The sequence below is a fragment of the Hyla sarda genome, chromosome 1 (assembly GCF_029499605.1).
Source record: "Hyla sarda isolate aHylSar1 chromosome 1, aHylSar1.hap1, whole genome shotgun sequence".
NCBI lineage: Eukaryota > Metazoa > Chordata > Amphibia > Anura > Hylidae > Hyla > Hyla sarda.
Window position 1 is genome coordinate 536441 of NC_079189.1, and position 26690 is coordinate 563130.

The 26690-nt window shown below is 44.9% G+C and overlaps 2 protein-coding genes across 6 annotated transcripts in view; one reads left to right on the top strand and one right to left on the bottom strand.

Annotated features, from left to right (window-relative positions):
* Positions 1 to 26690, bottom strand: part of LOC130277649 (zinc finger protein 569-like) — a 614204-nt gene that overhangs the window by 360975 nt on the left and 226539 nt on the right. The gene's annotated exons all lie outside the window — the stretch shown is intronic.
* LOC130281151 (oocyte zinc finger protein XlCOF6-like) lies at positions 5258 to 25228 on the top strand. 4 transcript variants are annotated; one of them, XM_056528860.1, is made up of 5 exons: positions 5258 to 5369; positions 13433 to 13542; positions 14997 to 15176; positions 19068 to 19194; positions 22671 to 25228. In XM_056528860.1, exons 2-5 carry the CDS (start codon positions 13465 to 13467, stop codon positions 24677 to 24679), a joined length of 2394 nt encoding a protein of 797 aa, XP_056384835.1. In that variant the 5' UTR covers positions 5258 to 5369; positions 13433 to 13464; the 3' UTR covers positions 24680 to 25228. The 4 variants fall into 4 exon arrangements, with proteins under 4 accessions (XP_056384835.1, XP_056384843.1, XP_056384819.1 ...); XM_056528868.1 differs by lacking the exon at positions 5258 to 5369 and adding an exon at positions 5886 to 5935; XM_056528844.1 differs by lacking the exon at positions 5258 to 5369 and adding an exon at positions 5995 to 6075.

Genomic DNA, 26690 nt, shown 5'->3' on the forward strand with positions numbered 1-26690 from the left:
CCGTTTTTTCCTATTTTACCCCCAAAAAGCGTAAAAATTTTTTTTTATAGACAAATTTGGTATCGCCGCGTGCGTAAATGTCTGAACTATTAAAATAAAATGTTAATGATCCCGTATGGTGAACGGCGTGAACGAAAAAAAAAAAAGTCCAAAATTACTACTTTTTTAATACATTTTATTTAAAAAAAATTATAAAAAATGTATTAAAAGTTTTTTATATGCAAATGTGGTATCAAAAAAAAGGACAGATCATGGCGCAAAAAATGAGCCCCCATACCGCCACTTATACGGAAAAATAAAAAAGTTATAGGTCATCAAAATAAAGGGATTATAAACGTACTAATTTTTTTTAAGCGCAACAATAATATAAAAGTATGTAATAATGGGTATCATTTTAATCGTATTGACCCTCAGAATAAATAACACACGTCATTTTTACCATAAATTGTACGACGTGAAAACTAAACCTTCCAAAATTAGCAAAATTGCGTTTTTCATTTTAATTTCCCCACAAAAATAGTGTTTTTGGTTGGGCCATACATTTTATGATATAATGAGTGATGTCATTACAAAGGACAACTGGTCGCGCAAAAAACAAGCCCTCATACTAGTCTGTGGATGAAAATATAAAAGAGTTATGATTTTTAGAAGGCGAGGAGGAAAAAATGAAAACGTAAAAATTGAATTGTCTGAGTCCTTAAGGCCAAAATGGGCTGAGTCCTTAAGGGGTTAAATAGAGGCAGGATTTGCAACAAAACCCTAAGCTCCGCCCACTTCCGGATCGCGGAACCAAGCGAAATAAATAGGAAAAGTCATCTAACCCAACATACAAAGGTAGTAAACCAAAAAGACATAACTCGTGAGCACAGGGAGAAAGCGAACTCTCCAGTAAGCCCCCAAGCTCACCCGCGGCCCGAAGAAAACAACTGCCGGCGCTTCATCGGACGTGACGCGCAGCCGAAGAGAACGCCGGATCTACGAAAATCAAACACGTGAAATGATGGAAAAAGGGGCCGAACTCAGGAGAAGAAAACTCACTGACCTGGTGTAGGAGGGGCGTGTTATAGCCAAAGGGGAGGGGCTTACGTGGCGACTATCACAACAAAAATGTGGTTAAATACAATAGAGCAAAATAAAATAGGATTATTTGTAAATACATTCAATTATTCTTTTCATTGATTTAACTTAAAAATCGCATGTATAAAAGTGGCCACTAGAGGTCCCTGATTATTGGTCATCGGAATACAGGAAGTGGGGGCGGGCTTTAGAAGGCTCCCGGCCTGTCAATCACCACAAGGAGAAACAGAGGCATGGATTCCCGCGCCGCGCTGCTCATCCATCACAGGAAGTGTCTGTGGCTACAGCTCTATCCCAGTCAGAGTACAAGGCTGGCTGGGATTTGTAGTGCAGAGGACAATATATATATATATATATACGGTCTCCATTTTAGGACATCGTTAGTCGTCAGCCGCAACTCCGTCCTCCGTCCGGCAATACAGCGTCCCGCCTCCTCCCTCGGACCAATCACCGTCAGTCGTCAGCCGCAACTCCGTCCTCCGAAACTCCCTCATCCAAAACGCCGTCATGCCTCAGACGATTCTCCCTCAGACGCAACCTCCTGCCGCATAGCAGAGCCGACCCTGCGCAGCACTGTATAGCAGGTCCGACACTGCGCAGCACTGTATAGCAGAGCCAACGCTGCGCAGCACTGTATAGCAGGTCCAACACTACGCAGCACTGTATAGCAGAGCCGACGCTGCGCAGCACTGTATAGTAGGTCCGACACTACGCAGCACTGTATAGCAGAGCCGACGCTGCGCAGCACTGTATAGCAGAGCCGACGCTGCCCAGCACTGTATAGCAGAGCAGATGCTGCGCAGCACTGTATAGCAGGGGAGGAGGGAGTTGCGGCTGACGCCTGACGGAGATTGGCCCGAGGGAGGAGGCGGGACGCTGTTTTGCCTGACGGAGGACGGAGTTGCGGCTGACAACTAATGATGTCCTATAATGGAGACCGTATATATATATATTATCCTATGCTTCTCTTACATATTGCATAAGATATTGTGTGTAGGGAACTACAAATCCCAGCCAGTCGTGCAATATCAAAGGATGAGGAGACCCAGAGAGGAAAGGGTTACAGAGCAGCCTGCAGTGATTGGCTGAATGTCAGGCTCCCTCCCAGACTCAGTGACACGCAGTAAGGGAGGAAGTTCAGTCATGTACAGTGAGGGAGGAAGTTCAGTCATGTACAGTGAGGGAGAAAGTTCAGTCATGTACAGTGAGGGAGAAAAATCAGTCATGTACAGTGAGGGAGGAAGTTCAGTCATGTACAGTGAGGGAGGAAGTTTAGTCATGTACAGTGAGGGAGGAAGTTCAGTCATGTACAGTGAGGGAGGAAGTTCAGTCATGTACAGTGAGGGAGAAAGTTCAGTCATGTACAGTGAGGGAGGAAGTTCAGTCATGTACAGTGAGGGAGGAAGTTTAGTCATGTACAGTGAGGGAGGAAGTTCAGTCATGTACAGTGAGGGAGGAAGTTCAGTCATGTACAGTGAGGGAGGAAGTTCAGTCATGTACAGTGAGGGAGGAAGTTCAGTCATGTACAGTGAGGGCGGAAGTTTAGTCATGTACAGTGAGGGAGGAAGTTTAGTCATGTACAGTGAGGGAGGAAGTTTAGTCATGTACAGTGAGGGAGGAAGTTTAGTCATGTACAGTGAGGGAGGAAGTTCAGTCATGTACAGTGAGGGAGGAAGTTCAGTCATGTACAGTGAGGGAGAAAGTTCAGTCATGTACAGTGAGGGAGAAAGTTCAGTCATGTACAGTGAGGGAGGAAGTTCAGTCATGTACAGTGAGGGAGGAAGTTTAGTCATGTACAGTGAGGGAGGAAGTTCAGTCATGTACAGTGAGGGAGGAAGTTCAGTCATGTACAGTGAGGGAGGAAGTTTAGTCATGTACAGTGAGGGAGGAAGTTCAGTCATGTACAGTGAGGGAGGAAGTTCAGTCATGTACAGTGAGGGAGGAAGTTTAGTCATGTACAGTGAGGGAGAAAAATCAGTCATGTACAGTGAGGGAGGAAGTTCAGTCATGTACAGTGAGGGAGGAAGTTTAGTCATGTACAGTGAGGGAGGAAGTTTAGTCATGTACAGTGAGGGAGAAAGTTCAGTCATGTACAGTGAGGGAGGAAGTTCAGTCATGTACAGTGAGGGAGGAAGTTTAGTCATGTACAGTGAGGGAGAAAAATCAGTCATGTACAGTGAGGGAGGAAGTTCAGTCATGTACAGTGAGGGAGGAAGTTTAGTCATGTACAGTGAGGGAGGAAGTTCAGTCATGTACAGTGAGGGAGAAAGTTCAGTCATGTACAGTGAGGGAGAAAGTTCAGTCATGTACAGTGAGGGAGGAAGTTCAGTCATGTACAGTGAGGGAGAAAGTTCAGTCATGTACAGTGAGGGAGGAAGTTCAGTCATGTACAGTGAGGGAGGAAGTTTAGTCATGTACAGTGAGGGAGAAAAATCAGTCATGTACAGTGAGGGAGGAAGTTTAGTCATGTACAGTGAGGGAGAAAGTTTAGTCATGTACAGTGAGGGAGGAAGTTTAGTCATGTACAGTGAGGGAGAAAGTTCAGTCATGTACAGTGAGGGAGGAAGTTCAGTCATGTACAGTGAGGGAAGAAGTTTAGTCATGTACAGTGAGGGAGGAAGTTCAGTCATGTACAGTGAGGGAGGAAGTTCAGTCATGTACAGTGAGGGAGGAAGTTCAGTCATGTACAGTGAGGGAGGAAGTTCAGTCATGTACAGTGAGGGAGGAAGTTCAGTCATGTACAGTGAGGGAGGAAGTTCAGTCATGTACAGTGAGGGAGGAAGTTCAGTCATGTACAGTGAGGGCGGAAGTTTAGTCATGTACAGTGAGGGAGGAAGTTTAGTCATGTACAGTGAGGGAGGAAGTTTAGTCATGTACAGTGAGGGAGGAAGTTTAGTCATGTACAGTGAGGGAGAAAGTTCAGTCATGTACAGTGAGGGAGGAAGTTCAGTCATGTACAGTGAGGGCAGAAGTTCAGTCATGTACAGTGAGGGAAGAAGTTTAGTCATGTACAGTGAGGGAGGAAGTTCAGTCATGTACAGTGAGGGAGGAAGTTCAGTCATGTACAGTGAGGGAGGAAGTTCAGTCATGTACAGTGAGGGAGGAAGTTCAGTCATGTACAGTGAGGGAGGAAGTTCAGTCATGTACAGTGAGGGAGGAAGTTCAGTCATGTACAGTGAGGGCAGAAGTTCAGTCATGTACAGTGAGGGAAGAAGTTTAGTCATGTACAGTGAGGGAGGAAGTTCAGTCATGTACAATGAGGGAGGAAGTTCAGTCATGTACAGTGAGGGAGGAAGTTCAGTCATGTACATTGAGGGAGGAAGTTCAGTCATGTACAGTGAGGGAGGAAGTTCAGTCATGTACAGTGAGGGAGGAAGTTCAGTCATGTACAGAGAGGGAGGAAGTTCAGTCATGTACAGTGAGGGAGGAAGTTTAGTCATGTACAGTGAGGGAGGAAGTTTAGTCATGTACAGTGAGGGAGGAAGTTTAGTCATGTACAGTGAGGGAGGAAGTTTAGTCATGTACAGTGAGGGAGAAAGTTCAGTCATGTACAGTGAGGGCAGAAGTTCAGTCATGTACAGTGAGGGAAGAAGTTCAGTCATGTACAGTGAGGGAAGAAGTTTAGTCATGTACAGTGAGGGAGGAAGTTCAGTCATGTAGAGTGAGGGAGGAAGTTAAGTCATGTACAGTGAGGGAGGAAGTTCAGTCATGTACAGTGAGGGAGGAAGTTCAGTCATGTACAGTGAGGGAGGAAGTTCAGTCATGTACAGTGAGGGAGGAAGTTCAGTCATGTACAGTGAGGGAGGAAGTTCAGTCATGTACAGTGAGGGCAGAAGTTCAGTCATGTACAGTGAGGGAAGAAGTTTAGTCATGTACAGTGAGGGAGGAAGTTCAGTCATGTACAGTGAGGGAGGAAGTTCAGTCATGTACAGTGAGGGAGGAAGTTCAGTCATGTACAGTGAGGGAGGAAGTTCAGTCATGTACAGTGAGGGAGGAAGTTCAGTCATGTACAGTGAGGGAGGAAGTTCAGTCATGTACAGTGAGGGCAGAAGTTCAGTCATGTACAGTGAGGGAAGAAGTTTAGTCATGTACAGTGAGGGAGGAAGTTCAGTCATGTACAGTGAGGGCGGAAGTTCAGTCATGTACAGTGAGGGAGGAAGTTTAGTCATGTACAGTGAGGGAGGAAGTTCAGTCATGTACAGTGAGGGAGGAAGTTCAGTCATGTACAGTGAGGGCAGAAGAGGGACACGCCCCCTACCTGAGAGAAGATGAGAATCCAGACTGCAAACAATGTAAGCTGTTTTTATTAGAAATATAGGGGCTAAACACATAACACTTGGATGTACATGATCAGGGTGAAGTGCAGAGTAACACGTAACAGTTTTTTATTATTTGGGGGAGATGATAGGTACACTTTAATTTTCATTAAAAAAATCCCATTTCCATTTAGCTCAGAGGGGTGGAGCCACCCTCTACTAAAGCTGAGCTCCTCCCCTTCTGGTCACATGTCCTCTATTACAGCTGAGCTCCTCCCCTTCTGGTCACATGTCCTCTACTACAGCTGAGCTCCTCCCCTTCTGGTCACATGTTCTCTACTACAGATGAGCTCTTCCCCTTCTGGTCACATGTCCTCTACTACAGCTGAGCTCCTCCCCTTCTGGTCACATGTCCTCTACTACAGCTGAGCTCCTCCCCTTCTGGTCACATGTCCTCTACTACAGCTGAGATCCTCCCCTTCTGGTCACATGTCCTCTACTACAGCTGAGATCCTCCCCTTCTGGTCACATGTCCTCTACTACAGCTGAGCTCCGCCCACTCCTGTCACATGAGCATCATCACAGGTCCTTCATCCAAAATGGTTTTTATCCTGCTGACCTCCGCCCCCCCCTACGTGTCCTGGTCACATGATTGTGACATCATCACAGGTCCTACACCTCCACTATCCAGCAGATACAGAGCAGGTCCTAGTCGGCAGTAGGGAGATTACATGAGGAGGAGGTTTGTTACAGTGTGTCACCCCAGTAGTAAGGAGATTACATGAGGAGGAGGTTTGTTACAGTGTGTCACCCCAGTAGTAAGGAGATTACATGAGGAGGTTTGTTACAGTGTGTCACCCCAGTAGTAAGGAGATTACATGAGGAGGTTTGTTACAGTGTGTCACCCCAGTAGTAAGGAGATTACATGAGGAGGAGGTTTGTTACAGTGTGTCACCCCAGTAATAAGGAGATTACATGAGGAGGAGGTTTGTTACAGTGTGTCACTCCAGTAGTAAGGTGATTACATGAGGAGGAGGTTTGTTACAGTGTGTCACCTCAGTAGTAAGGAGATTACATAAGCAGGAGGTTTGTTACAGTGTGTCACCCCAGTAGTAAGGAAATTACATGAGGAGGAGGAGGTTTGTTACAGTGTGTCACCCCAGTAGTAAGGAGATTACATGAGGTGGAGGTTTGTTACAGTGTGTCACCCCAGTAGTAAGGAGATTACATGAGGAGGAGGTTTGTTACAGTGTGTCACCCCAGTAGTAAGGAGATTACATGAGGAGGTTTGTTACAGTGTGTCACCCCAGTAGTAAGGAGATTACATTAGGAGGAGGTTTGTTACAGTGTGTCACTCCAGTAGTAAGGAGATTACATGAGGAGGAGGTTTGTTACAGTGTGTCACCTCAGTAGTAAGGAGATTACATAAGCAGGAGGTTTGTTACAGTGTGTCACCCCAGTAGTAAGGAGATAACATGAGGAGGAGGTTTGTTACAGCGTGTCACCCCAGTAGTAAGGAGATTACATGAGGAGGAGGTTTGTTACAGTGTGTCACCCCAGTAGTAAGGAGATTACATGAGGAGGAGGTTTGATACAGCGTGTCACCCCAGTAGTAAGGAGATTACATGAGGAGGAGGTTTGTTACAGTGTGTCACCCCAGTAGTAAGGAGATTACATGAGGAGGAAGTTTGTTACAGTGTGTCACCCCAGTAGTAAGGAGATTACATAAGCATGAGGTTTGTTACAGTGTGTCATCCCAGTAGTAAGGAGATTACATGAGGAGGAGGTTTGTTACAGTGTGTCACCCCAGTAGTAAGGAGATTACATGGGGAGGAGGTTTGTTACAGTGTGTAACCCCAGTAGTAAGGAGATTACATGAGGAGGAGGTTTGTTACAGTGTGTCACCTCAGTAGTAAGGAGATTACATAAGCAGGAGGTTTGTTACAGTGTGTCACCCCAGTAGTAAGGAAATTACATGAGGAGGAGGTTTGTTACAGTGTGTCATCCCAGTAGTAAGGAGATTACATGAGGAGGAGGTTTGTTACAGTGTGTCACCCCAGTAGTAAGGAGATTACATGGGGAGGAGGTTTGTTACAGTGTGTAACCCCAGTAGTAAGGAGATTACATGAGGAGGAGGTTTGTTACAGTGTGTCACCCCAGTAGTAAGGATATTACATGAGGAGGAGGTTTGTTACAGTGTGTCACCCCAGTAGTAAGGAGATTACATGAGGAGGAGGTTTGTTACAGTGTGTCACCCCAGTAGTGAGGAGATTATATGAGGAGGAGATTTGTTACAGTGTGTCACCCCAGTAGTGAGGAGATTACATGAGGTGGAGGTTTGTTACAGTGTGTCACCCCAGTAGTAAGGAAATTACATGAGGAGGAGGAGGTTTGTTACAGTGTGTCACCCCAGTAGTAAGGAGATTACATGAGGTGGAGGTTTGTTACAGTGCGTCACCCCAGTAGTAAGGAGATTACATGAGGAGGAGGTTTGTTACAGTGTGTCACCCCAGTAGTAAGGAGATTACATGAGGAGGTTTGTTACAGTGTGTCACCCCAGTAGTAAGGAGATTACATGGGGAGGAGGTTTGTTACAGTGTGTCACCCCAGTAGTAAGGAGATTATATGAGGATAAGGTTTGTTACAGTGTGTCACCCCAGTAGTAAGGAGATTACATGAGGAGGAGTTTTGTTACAGTGTGTCACCCCAGTAGTAAGGAGATTACATGAGGAGGAGGTTTGTTACAGTGTGTCACCCCAGTAGTAAGGAGATTACATAAGAAGGAGGTTTGTTACAGTGTGTCACCCCAATAGTAAGGAGATTACATGAGGAGGAGGTTTGTTACAGTGTCACCCCAGTAGTAAGGAGATTACATGAGGAGGGGGGTTGTTACAGTGTGTCACCCCAGTAGTAAGGAGATTACATGAGGAGGAGGTTTGTTACAGTGTGTCACCCCAGTAGTAAGGAGATTACATAAGCATGAGGTTTGTTACAGTGTGTCACCCCAGTAGTAAGGAGATTACATGAGGAGGAGGAGGTTTGTTACAGTGTGTCACCCCAGTAGTAAAGAGATTACATAAGGAGGAGGTTTGTTACAGTGTGTCACCCCGGTAGTAAAGAGATTACATGGGGAGGAGGTTTGTTACAGTGTGTCACCCCAGTAGCAAAGAGATTATATGAGGAGGAGGTTTGTTACAGTGTGTTACCCCAGTAGTAAGGAGATTACATGAGGAGGAGGTTTGTTACAGTGTGTCACCCCAGTAGTAAGGAGATTACATGAGGAGGAGGTTTGTTACAGTGTGTCACCCCAGTAGCAAAGAGATTATATGAGGAGGAGGTTTGTTACAGTGTGTTACCCCAGTAGTAAGGAGATTACACGAGGAGGAGGTTTGTTACAGTGTGTCACCCCAGTAGTAAGGAGATTACATGAGGAGGAGGTTTGTTACAGTGTGTCACTCCAGTAGTAAGGAGATTACATGAGGAGGAGGTTTGTTACAGTGTGTCACTCCAGTAGTAAGGAGATTACATGAGGAGGAGGTTTGTTACAGTGTGTCACCCCAGTAGTAAGGAGATTACATGAGGAGGAGGTTTGTTACAGTGTGTCACCCCAGTAGTAAGGTAATTACATGAGGAGGGGGTTTGTTACAGTGTGTCACCCCAGTAGTAAGGAGATTACATGAGGAGGAGGTTTGTTACAGAGTGTCACCCCAGTAGTAAGGAGATTACATGAGGAGGGGGTTTGTTACAGTGTGTCACCCCAGTAGTAAAGAGATTACATGAGGAGGAGGTTTGTTAGTGTGTCACCCCAGTAGTAAAGAGATTACATAAGGAGGAGGTTTGTTACAGTGTGTCACCCCAGTAGTAAGGAGATTACATGAGGAGGAGGTTTGTTACAGTGTGTCACCCCAGTAGTAAGGAGATTACATGAGGAGGAGGTTTGTTACAGCGTGTCACCCCAGTAGTAAGGAAATTACATGAGGAGGAGGTTTGTTACAGTGTGTCATCCCAGTAGTAAGGAGATTACATGAGGAGTAGGTTTGTTACAGTGTGTCACCCCAGTAGTAAGGAGATTACATGGGGAGGAGGTTTGTTACAGTGTGTAACCCCAGTAGTAAGGAGATTACATGAGGAGGAGGTTTGTTACAGTGTGTCACCCCAGTAGTAAGGATATTACATGAGGAGGAGGTTTGTTACAGTGTGTCACCCCAGTAGTAAGGAGATTACATGAGGAGGAGGTTTGTTACAGTGTGTCACCCCAGTAGTAAGGAGATTACATGAGGAGGAGATTTGTTACAGTGTGTCACCCCAGTAGTAAGGAAATTACATGAGGAGGAGGAGGTTTGTTACAGTGTGTTACCCCAGTAGTAAGGAGATTACATGAGGAGGAGGTTTGTTACAGTGTGTCACCCCAGTAATGAGATTACATGAGAAGGAGGTTTGTTACAGTGTGTCACCCCAGTAGTAAGGAGATTACATGAGGAGGAGGTTTGTTACAGTGTGTCACCCCAGTAGCAAAGAGATTATATGAGGAGGAGGTTTGTTACAGTGTGTTACCCCAGTAGTAAGGAGATTACATGAGGAGGAGGTTTGTTACAGTGTGTCACCCCAGTAGTAAAGAGATTACACGAGGAGGAGGTTTGTTACAGTGTGTCACCCCAGTAGTAAGGAGATTACATGAGGAGGAGGTTTGTTACAGTGTGTCACTCCAGTAGTAAGGAGATTACATGAGGAGGAGGTTTGTTACAGTGTGTCACTCCAGTAGTAAGGAGATTACATGAGGAGGTTTGTTACAGTGTGTCACCCCAGTAGTAAGGAGATTACATGAGGAGGAGGTTTGTTGCAGTGTGTCACCCCAGTAATGAGATTACATGAGAAGGAGGTTTGTTACAGTGTGTCACCCCAGTAGTAAGGTAATTACATGAGGAGGGGGTTTGTTACAGTGTGTCACCCCAGTAGTAAGGAGATTACATGAGGAGGAGGTTTGTTACAGTGTGTCACCCCAGTAGTAAGGAGATTACATGAGGAGGGGGTTTGTTACAGTGTGTCACCACAGTAGTAAGGAGATTACATGAGGAGGGGGTTTGTTACAGTGTGTCACCCCGGTAGTAAAGAGATTACATGGGGAGGAGATTTGTTAGTGTGTCACCCCAGTAGTAAAGAGATTACATAAGGAGGAGGTTTGTTACAGTGTGTCACCCCAGTAGTAAGGAGATTACATGAGGAGGAGGTTTGTTACAGTGTGTCACCCCAGTAGTAAGGAGATTACATGAGGAGGAGGTTTGTTACAGCGTGTCACCCCAGTAGTAAGGAAATTACATGAGGAGGAGGTTTGTTACAGTGTGTCATCCCAGTAGTAAGGAGATTACATGAGGAGGAGGTTTGTTACAGTGTGTCACCCCAGTAGTAAGGAGATTACATGGGGAGGAGGTTTGTTACAGTGTGTCACCCCAGTAGTAAGGAGATTACATGAGGAGGAGGTTTGTTACAGTGTGTCACCCCAGTAGTAAGGATATTACATGAGGAGGAGGTTTGTTACAGTGTGTCACCCCAGTAGTAAGGAGATTACATGAGGAGGAGGTTTGTTACAGTGTGTCACCCCAGTAGTGAGGAGATTACATGAGGAGGAGATTTGTTACAGTGTGTCACCCCAGTAGTAAGGAAATTACATGAGGAGGAGGAGGTTTGTTACAGTGTGTCACCCCAGTAGTAAGGAGATTACATGAGGTGGAGGTTTGTTACAGTGCGTCACCCCAGTAGTAAGGAGATTACATGAGGAGGAGGTTTGTTACAGTGTGTCACCCCAGTAGTAAGGAGATTACATGAGGAGGTTTGTTACAGTGTGTCACCCCAGTAGTAAGGAGATTACATGGGGAGGAGGTTTGTTACAGTGTGTCACCCCAGTAGTAAGGAGATTATATGAGGAGAAGGTTTGTTACAGTGTGTCACCCCAGTAGTAAGGAGATTACATGAGGAGGAGTTTTGTTACAGTGTGTCACCCCAGTAGTAAGGAGATTACATGAGGAGGAGGTTTGTTACAGTGTGTCACCCCAGTAGTAAGGAGATTACATAAGAAGGAGGTTTGTTACAGTGTGTCACCCCAGTAGTAAGGAGATTACATGAGGAGGAGGTTTGTTACAGTGTGTCACCCCAGTAGTAAGGAGATTACATGAGGAGGGGGGTTGTTACAGTGTGTCACCCCAGTAGTAAGGAGATTACATGAGGAGGAGGTTTGTTACAGTGTGTCACCCCAGTAGTAAGGAGATTACATAAGCATGAGGTTTGTTACAGTGTGTCACCCCAGTAGTAAGGAGATTACATGAGGAGGAGGAGGTTTGTTACAGTGTGTCACCCCAGTAGTAAAGAGATTGCATAAGGAGGAGGTTTGTTACAGTGTGTCACCCCGGTAGTAAAGAGATTACATGGGGAGGAGGTTTGTTACAGTGTGTCACCCCAGTAGCAAAGAGATTATATGAGGAGGAGGTTTGTTACAGTGTGTTACCCCAGTAGTAAGGAGATTACATGAGGAGGAGGTTTGTTACAGTGTGTCACCCCAGTTGTAAGGAGATTACATGAGGAGGAGGTTTGTTACAGTGTGTCACCCCAGTAGCAAAGAGATTATATGAGGAGGAGGTTTGTTACAGTGTGTTACCCCAGTAGTAAGGAGATTACATGAGGAGGAGGTTTGTTACAGTGTGTCACCCCAGTAGTAAAGAGATTACACGAGGAGGAGGTTTGTTACAGTGTGTCACCCCAGTAGTAAGGAGATTACATGAGAAGGAGGTTTGTTACAGTGTGTCACTCCAGTAGTAAGGAGATTACATGAGGAGGAGGTTTGTTACAGTGTGTCACTCCAGTAGTAAGGAGATTACATGAGGAGGAGGTTTGTTACAGTGTGTCACCCAAGTAGTAAGGAGATTACATGAGGAGGAGGTTTGTTACAGTGTGTCACCCCAGTAATGAGATTACATGAGAAGGAGGTTTGTTACAGTGTGTCACCCCAGTAGTAAGGAGATTACATGAGGAGGAGGTTTTTTACATTGTGTCATCCCAGTAGTAAGGAGATTACATGAGGAGGAGGTTTGTTACAGTGTGTCACCCCAGTAGTAAGGAGATTACATGAGGAGGAGGTTTGTTACAGTGTGTCACCCCAGTAGTAAGGAGATGACATGAGGAGGGGGTTTGTTACAGTGTGTCACCCCGGTAGTAAAGAGATTACATGGGGAGGAGATTTGTTAGTGTGTCACCCCAGTAGTAAAGAGATTACATAAGGAGGAGGTTTGTTACAGTGTGTCACCCCAGTAGTAAGGAGATTACATGAGGAGGGGGTTTGTTACGGTGTGTTACCCCAGTAGTAAGGAGATTACATGAGGAGGAGGTTTGTTACAGTGTGTCACCCCAGTAGCAAAGAGATTACATGAGGAGGAGGTTTGTTACAGTGTGTTACCCCAGTAGTAAGGAGATTACATGAGGAGGAGGTTTGTTACAGTGTGTCACCCCAGTAGTAAGGAGATTACATGAGGAGGAGGTTTGTTACAGTGTGTCACCCCAGTAGGAAGGAGATTACATGAGGAGGAGGTTTGTTACAGTGTGTCACTCCAGTAGTAAAGAGATTACATGAGGATTGTTACAATGTGTCACCCCAATAGTAAGGAGATTACATGAGGAGGAGGTTTGTTACAGTGTGTCACCTCAGTAGTAAGGAGATTACATGAGGAGGAGGTTTGTTACAGTGTGTCACCTCAGTAGTAAGGAGATTACATGAGGAGGAGGTTTGTTACAGTGTGTCACCTCAGTAGTAAGGAGATTACATGAGGAGGAGATTTGTTACAGTGTATCACCCCAGTAGTAAGGAGATTACATGAGGAGGTTTGTTACAGTGTGTCACCTCAGTAGTAAGGAGATTACATGAGGAGGAGATTTGTTACAGTGTATCACCCCAGTAGTAAGGAGATTACATGAGGAGGAGGTTTGTTACAGTGTGTCACCCCAGCAGTAAGGAGATTACATGAGGAGGAGGTTTGTTACAGTGTGTCACCTCGGTAGTAAGAGGATGACATGAGGAGGAGGTTTGTTACAGTGTCGCTGGTTCTGTGATTCAGGCTCCTCCTCTTCTCCTGAATGACCCCCAAGGATGGAGAAGGACAGGAATGAGATGACAAAGAGAATATTACACTTCACCTTGGAGATCCTCCACATGCTGACTGGAGAGGTGAGGTGACCCATCTACATTTTCACCATTGTTGTCCCCATCTACATTTCCACCATTGTTGTCCCCATCTACATTTCCACCATTGTTGTCCCCATCTACATTTCCACCATTGTTGTCCCCCATCTACATTTCCACCATTGTTGTCCCCCCATCTACATTTCCATCATTGTTGTCCCCATCTACATTTCCACCATTGTTGTCCCCATCTACATTTCCACCATTGTTGTCCCCATCTACATTTCCACCATTGTTGTCCCCATCTACATTTCCACCATTGTTGTCCCCATCTACATTTCCATCATTGTTGTCCCCATCTACATTTCCACCATTGTTGTCCCCTCATCTACATTTCCACCATTGTTGTCCCCATCTACATTTCCACCATTGTTGTCTCCATCTACATTTCCACCATTGTTGTCCCCATCTACATTTCCACCATTGTTGTCCCCATCTACATTTCCACCATTGTTTTCCCCATCTACATTTCCACCATTGTTGTCCCCATCTACATTTCCACCATTGTTGTCCCCCCATCTACATTTCCACCATTGTTGTCCCCATCTACATTTCCACCATTGTTGTCCCCATATACATTTCCACCATTGTTGTCCCCATCTACATTTCCACCATTGTTGTCCCCCATCTACATTTTCACCATTGTTGTCCCCCCCATCTACATTTCCACCATTGTTGTTCCCCATCTACATTTCCACCATTGTTGTCCCCATCTACATTTCCACCATTGTTGTCCCCCCCTACATTTCCACCATTGTTGTCCCCATCTACATTTCCACCATTGTTGTCCCCATCTACATTTCCACCATTGTTGTCCCTATCTACATTTCCACCATTGTTGTCACCATCTACATTTCCACCATTGTTGTCCCTATCTACATTTCCACCATTGTTGTCACCATCTACATTTCCACCATTGTTGTCCCCATCTACATTTCCACCATTGTTGCCCCCATCTACATTTCCACCATTGTTGTCCCCATCTACATTTCCACCATTGTTGTCCCCATCTACATTTCCACCATTGTTGTCCCCCCGTCTACATTTCTACCATTGTTGTCCCCCATCTACATTTCCACCATTGTTGTCTCCATCTACATTTCCACCATTGTTGTCCCCCATCTACATTTCCACCATTGTTGTCCCCCATCTACATTTCCACCATTGTTGTCCCCCATCTACATTTCCACCATTGTTGTCCCCCCATCTACATTTCCACCATTGTTGTCCCCCCATCTACATTTCCACCATTGTTGTCCCCCCATCTACATTTCCACCATTGTTGTCCCCCATCTTTGGAGCCACTCTATGTTCTGGATGTCTCTTTGTAGGTGAGGTCTCCAGAACTGACCCCAGTATTCCAGATGTGCTCACTAGAGCTCTATACAGGGGGCACAAATACTGGGGTCAGTCCCCTCATTGTCTCTCTCCATACGCAGGATTACACCATAGTGAAGAAGAGATGGGGGGAGTGTGTGGCCCCCAGCAGCCATCTCAATGAGCCAGGAGAACCAAGCAGAGTCCAGGGCCCCACTATGGCGCCTCCACCTCTCTCACCGATACATGAGGAGAAGATCCTAGAACTCACCCACAGGATCACTGAGCTGCTGACTGGAGAGGTGACCCTGCTGGGACATTAATGGAGAGGTCTGGTGATGACTGTATAGGTGACACTGCTGGGACATTATACAATAATGGAGGGGTCTGGTGATGATTAGAGAGGTGACACTGCTGGGACATTATACAGTAATGGAGGGGTCTGGTGATGACTGGAGAGGTGACACTGCTGGGACATTATACAGTAATGGAGGGGTCTGGTGATGACTGGAGAGGTGACACTGCTGGGACATTATACAGTAATGGAGGGGTCTGGTGATGACTGGAGAGGTGACACTGCTGGGACATTATACAGTAATGGAGGGGTCTGGTGATGACTGGAGAGGTGACACTGCTGGGACATTATACAGTAATGGAGGGGTCTGGTGATGACTGGAGAGGTGACACTGCTGGGACATTATACAGTAATGGAGGGGTCTGGTGATGACTGGAGAGGTGACACTGCTGGGACATTATACAGTAATGTAGGGGTCTGGTGATGACTGGAGAGGTGACACTGCTGGGACATTATACAGTAATGGAGAGGTCTGGGGATGATTAGAGAGGTGACACTACTGGGACATCATACAGTTATGGATAGGTCTGGTGATGACTGGAGAGGTGACACTGCTGGGACATTATACAGTAATGGAGGGGTCTGGGGATGATTAGAGAGGTGACACTGCTGGGACATTATACAGTAATGGAGGGGTCTGGTGATGACTGGAGAGGTGACACTGCTGGGACATTATACAGTAATGGAGGGGTCTGGTGATGACTGGAGAGGTGACACTGCTGGGACATTATACAGTAATGGAGGGGTCTGGTGATGATTAGAGAGGAGACACTGCTGGGATATTATATAGTAATGGAGGGGTCTGGTGATTAGAGAGGTGACACTGCTGGGACATTATACAGTAATGGAGAGGTCTGGGGATGATTAGAGAGGTGACACTGCTGGGACATCATACAGTAATGGAGAGGTCTGGGGATGACTGGAGAGGTGACACTGCTGGGACATTATACAGTAATGAAGGGGTCTGGTGATGACCGGAGTGGTGACTTCTGGGACATTATACAGTAATGGAGGGGTCTGGTGATTATTAGAGAGGTGACACTGCTGGGACATTATACAGTAATGGAGGGGTCTGATGAATGGAGAGGTGACACTGCTGGGACATTGTACAGTAATGGGGTGGGGGGTCTTGTGATGACTGGAGAGGTGACACTGCTGGGACATTATACAGTAATGGAGGGGTCTGGTGATGACTGGAGAGGTGACACTGCTGGGACATTATACAGTAATGGAGGGGTCTGGTGATTATTAGAGAGGTGACACTGCTGGGACATTGTACAGTAATGGAGGGGTCTGGTGTTGACTGGAGAGGTGACCCTGATGGGACATTATACAGTAATGGAGAAGTCTGGTGATGACTGGAGAGGTGACACTGCTGGGACATTATACAGTAATGGAGGGGTCTGGTGATGACTGGAGAGGTGACTTCTGGGACATTATACAGTAATGGAGGGGTCTGGTGATGACTGGAGAGGTGACCCTGCTGGGATATTATGTATTAATGGAGGGGTCTGGTGATTAGAGAGGTGACACTGCTGGGACATTATACAGTAATGGAGGGGTCTGGTGATGACTGGAGAGGTGACACTGCTGGGACATTATACAGTAATGGAGGGGTCTGGTGATGACTGGAGAGGTGACACTGCTGGGACATTATACAGTAATGGAGGGGTCTGGTGATGATTAGAGAGGTGACACTGCTGGGACATTATACAGTAATGGAGGGGTCTGGTGATGATTAGAGAGGTGACACTGCTGGGACATTATACAGTAATGGAGGGGTCTGGTGATGACTGGAGAGATGACACTGCTGGGACATTATACAGTAATGGAGAGGTCTGGGGATGATTAGAGAGGTGACACTGCTGGGACATTATACAGTAATGGAGAGGTCTGGGGAGGATTAGAGAGGTGACCCTGATGGGACATTATACAGTAATGGAGAAGTCTGGTGATGACTGGAGAGGTGACACTGCTGGGACATTATACAGTAATGAAGGGGTCTGGTGATGACTGGAGAGGTGACTTCTGGGACATTATACAGTAATGGAGGGGTCTGGTGATGATTAGAGAGGTGACACTGCTGGGACATTATACAGTAATGGAGGGGTCTGGTGATGACTGGAGAGGTGACACTGCTGGGACATTATACAGTAATGGAGGGGTCTGGTGATGATTAGAGAGGTAACACTGCTGGGACATTATACAGTAATGGAGGGGGTCTGGTGATGATTAGAGAGGTGACACTGCTGGGACATTATACAGTAATGAAGGGGTCTGGTGATGACTGGAGAGGTGACACTGCTGGGACATTATACAGTAACGGAGGGGTCTGGTGATGACTGGAGAGGTGACACTGCTGGGACATTATACAGTAATGGAGGGGTCTGGTGATGACTGGAGAGGTGACACTGCTGGGACATTATACAGTAATGGAGGGGTCTGGTGATGACTGGAGAGGTGACACTGCTGGGACATTATACAGTCATGGAGGGGTCTGGTGGTGACTGGAGAGGTGACACTGCTGGGACATTATACAGTAATGGAGGGGTCTGGTGATGACTGGAGAGGTGACACTGCTGGGACATTATACAGTAATGGAGGGGTCTGGTGATGACTGAAGAGGTGACACTGCTGGGACATTATACAGTAATGGAGGGGTCTGGTGATAGGTGACACTGCTGGGACATTATACAGTAATGGAGGGGTCTGGTGATGACTGGAGAGGTGAAACTGCTGGGACATTATACAGTAATGGAGGGGTCTGGTGATGATTAGAGAGGTGACACTGCTGGGACATTATACAGTAATGGAGGGGTCTGGTGATGATTAGAGAGGTGACACTGCTGGGACATTATACAGTAATGGAGGGGTGTGGTGATGACTGGAGGGGTGACACTGCTGGGACATTATACAGTAATGGAGGGTCTGGTGATGACTGGAGAGGTGACACTGCTGGGACATTATACAGTAATGGAGGGGTCTGGTGATGACTGGAGAGGTGACACTGCTGGGACATTATACAGTAATGGAGGGGTCTGGTGATGACTGGAGAGGTGACACTGCTGGGACATTATACAGTAATGGAGGGGTCTGGTGATGATTAGAGAGGTGACAATGCTGGGACATTATACAGTAATGGAGGGGTCTGGTGATGATTAGAGAGGTGACACTGCTGGGACATTATACAGTAATGGAGGGGTCTGGTGATGATTAGAGAGGTGAATCTGCTGGGACATTATACAATAATGGAGGGGTCTGGTGATGATTAGAGAGGTGACACTGCTGGGACATTATACAGTAATGGAGGGGTCTGGTGATGATTAGAGAGGTGACACTGCTGGGACATTATACAGTAATGGAGGGGTCTGGTGATGATTAGAGAGGTGACACTGCTGGGACATTATATAGTAATGGAGGGGTCTGGTGATGATTAGAGAGGTGACACTGCTGGGACATTATACAGTAATGGAGGGGGTCTGGTGATGATTAGAGAGGTGACACTGCTGGGACATTATATAGTAATGGAGGGGTCTGGTGATGATTAGAGAGGTGACACTGCTGGGACATTATACAGTAATGGAGGGGTCTGGTGATGATTAGAAAGGTGACACTGCTGGGACATTATACAGTAACGGAGGGGTCTGGTGATGATTAGAGAGGTGACACTGCTGGGATATTATACAGTAATGGAGGGGTCTGGTGATGACTGGAGAGGTGACACTGCTGGGACATTATACAGTAATGGAGGGGTCTGGTGATGATTAGAGAGGTGACACTGCTGGGACATTATACAGTAATGGAGTGGTCTGGTGATGACGATATCATTGTGTGTCAGGTTCCTATAAGGTGTCAGGATGTGTCGGTCTATTTCTCCATGGAGGAGTGGGAGTATGTAGAAGGACACAAGGATCTGTACCAGGACATAGTCATGATGGAGGATCACCGGCCCCTCACATCACAAGGTAAGAAGAGACATATTGCCCCTGATTATTGTGGAGTTTTTATTCTGGGGAGATTTCAATATAACTCGTGTTTCTTTTCAGGCTTAAAAAATATAAACATTAACTATCACAGAAGCTTTCAATATTTTATTCATAAAAGTGTTGAACTGTTCAAAATGTTTTCAGGTGATAAAACAAGTTACTTTCACAAAAAAACACAATGGCAAACAGTCCCATGTTAGAAATTACTCCATTTTTTAAATTTCACTCTAGAGTGATTTAGGAAATACTCCGAGAATTTTTTGTTTTTTGTCGGAAACACGCCCATTTTTGCATAAAACACACCCATTTCAGAGTGAAAAAAAACACTCCAAGTGGTTTCTAAAGTGTCGGTTGTGCGGCGTAAAATTTGGTCGCAGAAATAGTTGCACAGACGTTGCGACTAAAATTTAGGCGCAATAACCGAAAAAAAGAGAAAAAATTAGGACCATTGTATTTAATTGCTAGTGGTAAATCCATAGTTTATGAGGTGGTGCGAATGCAAAAAAATCAGTTTAGTTTAGTATTTTACGGTCATTCTCCGTGCATTATATATAAGATCTGTATTATCTGTACGCTGCGGTTTGGTACGATTTTGCCGATACCTTATTTATGTACTTTATTTTATGGTTTATTATATTTGCATTATAAAAACTACTTTTGGTTAAGAAAAAAAAGCTGTAATTTTTATAATTTTTGTACCGACAATGTTGTGTGAGGGGACATTTTTGTCCAGGATGAGTGGACGTGATCAGATTGCGGGGTCCCGATGGAGAACAGAGGGAACTTACTTCCTCTGTCATACTGGTCGTGGCTGCGGTCACACTGAAGGGGTTAACTGGATTGGAATGCAGCAATCCATGGCAGCCGACTCCTGCTGCCGATCGTGAATGGAAGTTTATATATGTCCATTTGTAGGAAGGGGTTAAAAAATGTGGGAGGGGCAAGTCATTTTTGGCTTTTAGCACATTCTAAATTTACAATTTTGGTAAAAAAAATGTAAAGGGGTATTCCAGGCAAAAACTTTTTTTTAGATATATATATCAACTGGCTCTGGAAAGTTAAACAGATATGTAAATTACTTCTATTAAAAAATCTTAATCCTTCCAATAGTTATTAGCTTCTGAAGTTTTCTGTCTAACTGCTCAATGATGATGTCACGTCCCGGGAGCTGTGCATGATGGGAAATTATCCCCATAGGAATTACAGAGCTCCCGGGACGTGACATCATCATTGAGCAGTTAAACAGAAAACAACAACTCAACTTCAGAAGCTAATAACTATTGGAAGGATTAAGATTTTTTAATAGAAGTAATGTACAAATCTGTAAATAGAAGGTAAATTGGGGCTCAAGGTCTTGAACAAATGGCCATAGAATATAGTTTGATAAAAAACTTTATTATATATATAAAAAAACTAGTGGAGATAGGTGTACCACAGGGCCCTTGTGATGACACCGCTCCAACAAGTATAACAATAAAATGCTATAGTAAATAATATAAAAATGTGACCACTATAGGAAGGTAGGTAAATTCCTCTAAATGGTGCGCTCGTTTTTTTCTTTTTCGATTGGCGCAATACTATAGAAATAGCAACTCAATGGCTGTAACCAGTAGCAACCATATGTGAGACTGTCAGCCGGCAGTAGTAATTCTTAATAAGTTCCTTCAGTCCTTAATCAACGATAGATATAGAAAAGGATATAGAAAATGCTGGCCAGCAGAAATATTTCGTTTCAACACATACTTTGAGTTCAAGTCTCTAGCGCAGTCAATTTGTGACAAGTTGTACAGATTTATACTGCTGCAGCAACTAAAGTCTATGATGTTTGTCAACTATGCAAGAGATACTGGCAGTTTATGACAGGTAATTTTGTATCTCACCACTCCCGGGTATGTTCGGTTGCGATCACCTCTGCGATCCCTTCTATGATGCAGTCCTCGCAGTATATTGTATACGTATCAATGGCGGCGGATGCCGGGTCGCGGACCTGCAGCGCCTGCAAGTGGCGTCAAGACAGCGGTCTCACAGCTCCTACGTCCGGACAGCAGAAGGTGGCGGTGATCGCCAGATGGTGAATCCGCAGCCCTGCCAATGGTAAGTGGCAATGCTGGTAGCGTCCTCGTGGCAGCGAGGCGCGCGTAGAGATAGTAGGTTGATTGACAGGTATCTCCGCTACTTTCTGGTTGCTTTACAGATGGAATGTAGCTATGTGAATTCCATATGAAAATGGTCTCAGTGGTAACAGGGGGACGCTGGACGCGTTTCAGGACTGTCTCAGTCCTTTCTTCAGCAGCTATGTATAATACTATCTCTACGCGCCCCTCGCTGCCACGAGGACGCTACCAGCATTGCCACTTACCATTGGCAGCGCTGGGGATTCACCATCTGGCGATCACCGCCACCTTCTGCTGTCCGGACGTAGGAGCTGTGAGACCGCTGTCTTGACGCCACTTGCAGGCGCTGCAGGTCCGCGACCCGGCATCCGCCGCCATTGATACGTATACAATATACTGCGAGGACTGCATCATAGAAGGGATCGCAGAGGTGATCGCAACCGAACATACCCGGGAGTGGTGAGATACAAAATTACCTGTCATAACTGCCAGTATCTCTTGCATAGTTGACAAACATCATAGACTTTAGTTGCTGCAGCAGTATAAATCTGTACAACTTGTCACAAATTGACTGCGCGAGAGACTTGAACTCAAAGTATGTGTTGAAACGAAATATTTCTGCTGGCCAGCATTTTCTATATCCTTTTCTATATCTATCGTTGATTAAGGACTGAAGGAACTTATTAAGAATTACTACTGCCGGCTGACAGTCTCACATATGGTTGCTACTGGTTACAGCCATTGAGTTGCTATTTCTATAGTATTGCGCCAATCGAAAAAGAAAAAAACGAGCGCACCATTTAGAGGAATTTACCTACCTTCCTATAGTGGTCACATTTTTATATTATTTACTATAGCATTTTATTGTTATACTTGTTGGAGCGGTGTCATCACAAGGGCCCTGTGGTACACCTATCTCCACTAGTTTTTTTATATATATAATAAACAGTTTTTTATCAAACTATATTCTATGGCCATTTGTTCAAGACCTTGAGCCCCAATTTACCTTCTATTTACATTTAACTATTTCATCACCTTGGGTATAGGTGATATAATTGGGTAGAGCCTCTCCAAACCCACATTAATGTACAAATCTGTTTAACTTTCCGGAGCCAGTTGATATATAAAAAAAAAAGTTTTGGCCTGGAATATCCCTTTAATTTCAGTGCAACAATATTTTTTATATGTAAATGTGGTCATGTGACCTTAATAGTCGGAAACAAGGCGGAGTTTACTCCATAAAATGCATGAAAAAAACTGTGTGCGTTTCCTTCACTAGAAATTTCTCTAATTCTCAGAAGGATAAAAACTGATTCTCTTATTTATTTATTTTTTAAACAGAAAATCCCAGTAAGAATTCTGAGGGAAACGTCATGTTATCCCTGAATGATAAAGAAGAAGATGAAGATATGAATGAGCGCTCCTCAGGAGAAGATGGAGAGATCATGGAGCGCTCCTCAGCAGAAGATGGAGAGATCATGGAGCGCTCCTCAGCAGAAGATGGAGAGATCATGGAGCGCTCCTCAGGAGAAGATGGAGAGATCATGGAGCGCTCCTCAGGAGAAGATGGAGAGATCATGGAGCGCTCCTCAGCAGAAGATGGAGAGATCATGGAGCGCTCCTCAGGAGAAGATGGAGAGATCATGGAGCGCTCCTCAGCAGAAGATGGAGAGATCATGGAGCGCTCCTCAGGAGAAGATGGAGGGATCATGGAGCGCTCCTCAGGAGAAGACCTCCTTACCCCTAATGTCCATCCACATCTATCCTATAATAATCCACCTGATCATGAGGAACCTTCTCCTGACCAACCACACATTGTTACCACAAGGACAGATCAGAAAGGAGGGAAAGGTTTCTGTTGTGAGGAATGTGGGAAACAATTTACAAAAAGATCAGAACTTATTACTCACAGAAAAAGTCACACAGGAGAGAAGATATTCAGTATAAAGCAATCACATCTTGTCAGACATGAGAGAAGTCACACAGCCAAGAAGCCAAATTCATGTTCAGAATGTGGGAAATGTTTCCCAAGTAAATCAGACCTTATTAGGCATCAGAGAACACACACAGGAGAGAAGCCGTATTCATGCCAAGAATGTACCAAATGTTTTACAAATAAATCACAGCTTGTTATACATGAGAGAAGACACACAGGAGAGAAGCCACCACATTCATGTTTGGAATGTGGAAAATGTTTCTCAACTAAATCATATCTTGTTGTACATGAGAGAATTCACACAGGAGAGAAGCCATATTCATGTTCAGAATGTGAGAAATGTTTCTCACGTAAAGCAAAGCTTGTTAGGCATCAGAAGTGTCACATAGGAGAAAAGCCATTTTCATGTGTGGAATGTGGGAAATGTTTTTCAACTAAATCATATCTTGTTGTACATGAGAGACTTCACACAGGAGAGAAGCCATTTTCATGTTCAGAATGTGAGAAATGTTTCTCACGTAAAGCAAAGCTTGTTAGGCATGAGAGAAGTCACACAGCAGAGGAGCCGTATTCATGTTCAGAATGTAGGAAATGTTTTACAACTACTTCCCAGCTTATTTTACATCAGAGAAGTCACACAGGGGGAAAGTCACTATCATGTTCAAAATGTGGGAAATATTTTAAAGATAAATTCCATCTTGTTAGACATGAGAGAACTCACACAGGAGAGAAGCCGTATTCATGTTTGAAATGTGGGAAATGTTTTATAACTAAATCACATCTTCTTACACATGAGAGAACTCACACAGGAGAGAAGCCGTATTCATGTTCGGAATGTAGGAAATGTTTTATAACTAAATCACATTTTGTTACACATGAGAGAACTCATACAGGAGAGAAGCCATTTTCATGTTTAGAATGTGAGAAATGTTTTCCAAGCAAAGCAAGTCTTTGTAAACATGAGAGAATTCACAAAGGAGAGAAGCCACATTCTTGCTTAGAATGTGGAAAATGTTTTAGAACTAAAGCATGTCTTGTTAGACATGAGAGAACTCACACAGTAGAGAAGCCATTTTCATGCTCAGATTGTGGTAAATGTTTCAAAACTAAATCATATCTTGTTATACATGAGAGAACTCACACAGGAGAGAAGCCATTTCCATGCTCAGAGTGTGGGAAATGTTTCAAAATTAAATCATATCTTGTTAGACATGAGAGAACTCACACAGGAGAGAAGCGATTTTCATGCTCAAAGTGTGGGAAATGTTTCAAATTTAAATCATATCTTGTTAGACATGAGAGAACTCACACAGGAGAGAAGCCATTTTCATGCTCAGATTGTGGGAAATGTTTCAAAACTAAAGCACATCTTGTTAGACATGAGAGAAGTCACACAGGGGAGAAGATATTCTGACGTTTTATGTTTATAAAGAAAATAAATTTTAAAACTCATCAGAAAATTCAAATAGAGAAGAAACCATGTTTCTGTTATAAATATAAACAATGCTCCAAAAAGAAAAAAAATGTCAACACATCTGGTTCTTCAGACATTAAACATCCAGGAGAGGGTTTAAAGGGAACCTGTCCGCGCTAGTTTCCTCTTCACAACACACAATCAGTTATTTGATAATGTTTCCTCCCATGGGGCTATGAACGCCGTCCGATCCCGATATCTTAAGGACAGTAAACATGGAGAGTTGTGTGCACTGTAGTCACATGGGCCACAAGTAGTCATGTGGGCGGGCACCTCCTGAGAACTAGTCACCTAGTCATGGCTGTAATAACACCTACTGAGGTGTGACTGATAATCCAGAGAGCATCCTCCATCATCTCCACTGTTCTGCCATCTGCCCTATGATGTAGGGTTCTCTCTGGCTTCTCATTCACCCCTCATTATTACAGCCATGACCAGGTGACTGGTTCTCAGGAGGCCCCGCCCACATGACTACTGGGACTCATTTCAATATGGCGCCTATAAATATCGAGATGGGACGGCTATCATAGGCGCATGGTAGGAACTGATGATGTGTTGTGGGGGTTTAGGATCAGTCAGGTCCCCTTTAACTATAGGTGGAATTCTCCCGGATCTGCTGATCCCCCCCCAAATTGTATTTCCCAGAGGTCACCTGTAAGTGGATCCATGGAGGAAAATGATTGTGGTTATAAGGGATATAGAGAACGTGTCATCAGGAAATGGCACATCTTTTTAATTACGTTATTATGTAAACTTTTTGGTATTTTTGTTTTTTTCTCTAACTTTTCATTGTAATAGACTGTAAACCCTCTCAGGCAGGGTCTTCCCTCTATATCCGCCATTTACTCTCTATTACATTCCATGTGCCTGCGTTCTGTGTATTTTAACCTTTGTAATCCCTATATTCAGGGGGAATTGGTTACAGAATGGTTAGTACCAGCGGCACATGTGATGTTTGTAAGGTGCAGCGTTGGTGCCGCCTATGGACTCCAGGAATAAGCAAAATATACACTGCTCAAAAAAATAAATGGAACACTTAAACATCACAATGTAACTCCAAGTCACTGACACTTGTGTGAAATCCCACTGTCCACTCAGGAAGAACACTGATTGACAATCAATTTCACATGGAACAGACAACACGTGGAAATTATAGGCAATTAGCAAGACACCCCCAATAAAGGAGTGGTTCTGCAGGTGGTGACCACAGACCACTTCTCAGTTCCTATACTTCCTGGCTGATGTTTTGGTCACTTTTGAATGCTGGCGGTGCTTTCACTCTAATGGTAGCATGAGACAGAGTCTACAACCCACACAAGTGGCTCGGGTAGTGCAGCTCATCCAGGATGGCACATCAATGCGAGCTGTGGCAAGAAGGTTTGCTGTGTCTGTCAGCGTAGTGTCCACAGTATGGAGGCGCTACCAGGAGATGGGCCAGTATATCAGGAGACATGGAGGAGGCTGTAGGAGGGCAACAACCCAGCAGCAGGACCGCTACCTCCGCCTTTGTGCAAGGAGGAGCACTGCCAGAGCCCTGCAAAATGACCTCCAGCAGGACACAAATGTGCATGTGTCCACTCAAACGGTCAGAAACGGACTCCATGAGGGTGGTATGAGGGCCTGACGTCCACAGGTGGGGGTTGTGCTTACAGTCCAACACTGTGCAGGACGTTTGGCATTTGCCAGAGAACATCAAGATTGGCAAATTCACCACTGGTGCCCAGTGCTCTTCACAGATGAAAGCAGGTTCACACTGAGCATATGTGAGTCTGGAGATGCCATGGAGAACATTCTGCTGCCTGTAACATCCTCCAGCATGACCAGTTTGGTGGTGGGTCAGTAATGGTGTGGGGTGGCATTTCTTTGGGGGCCGCACAGCCCTCCGTGTGCTTGCCAGAGGTAGCCTGACTGCCATTAGGTACTGAGATCCTCAGACCCATTGTGAGACCAA

Excerpts from the sequence above, each read along its gene's own strand:
- LOC130281151 (XM_056528860.1), top strand. The coding sequence starts at position 13,465 with ATGGAGAAGGACAGGAATGAGATGACAAAGAGAATATTACACTTCACC. Across the intron at positions 15,177-19,067 it reads CTGAGCTGCTGACTGGAGAG|GTTCCTATAAGGTGTCAGGA; the intron begins GTGACCCTGCTG and ends ATTGTGTGTCAG. Across the intron at positions 19,195-22,670 it reads CCGGCCCCTCACATCACAAG|AAAATCCCAGTAAGAATTCT; the intron begins GTAAGAAGAGAC and ends TTTTTTAAACAG.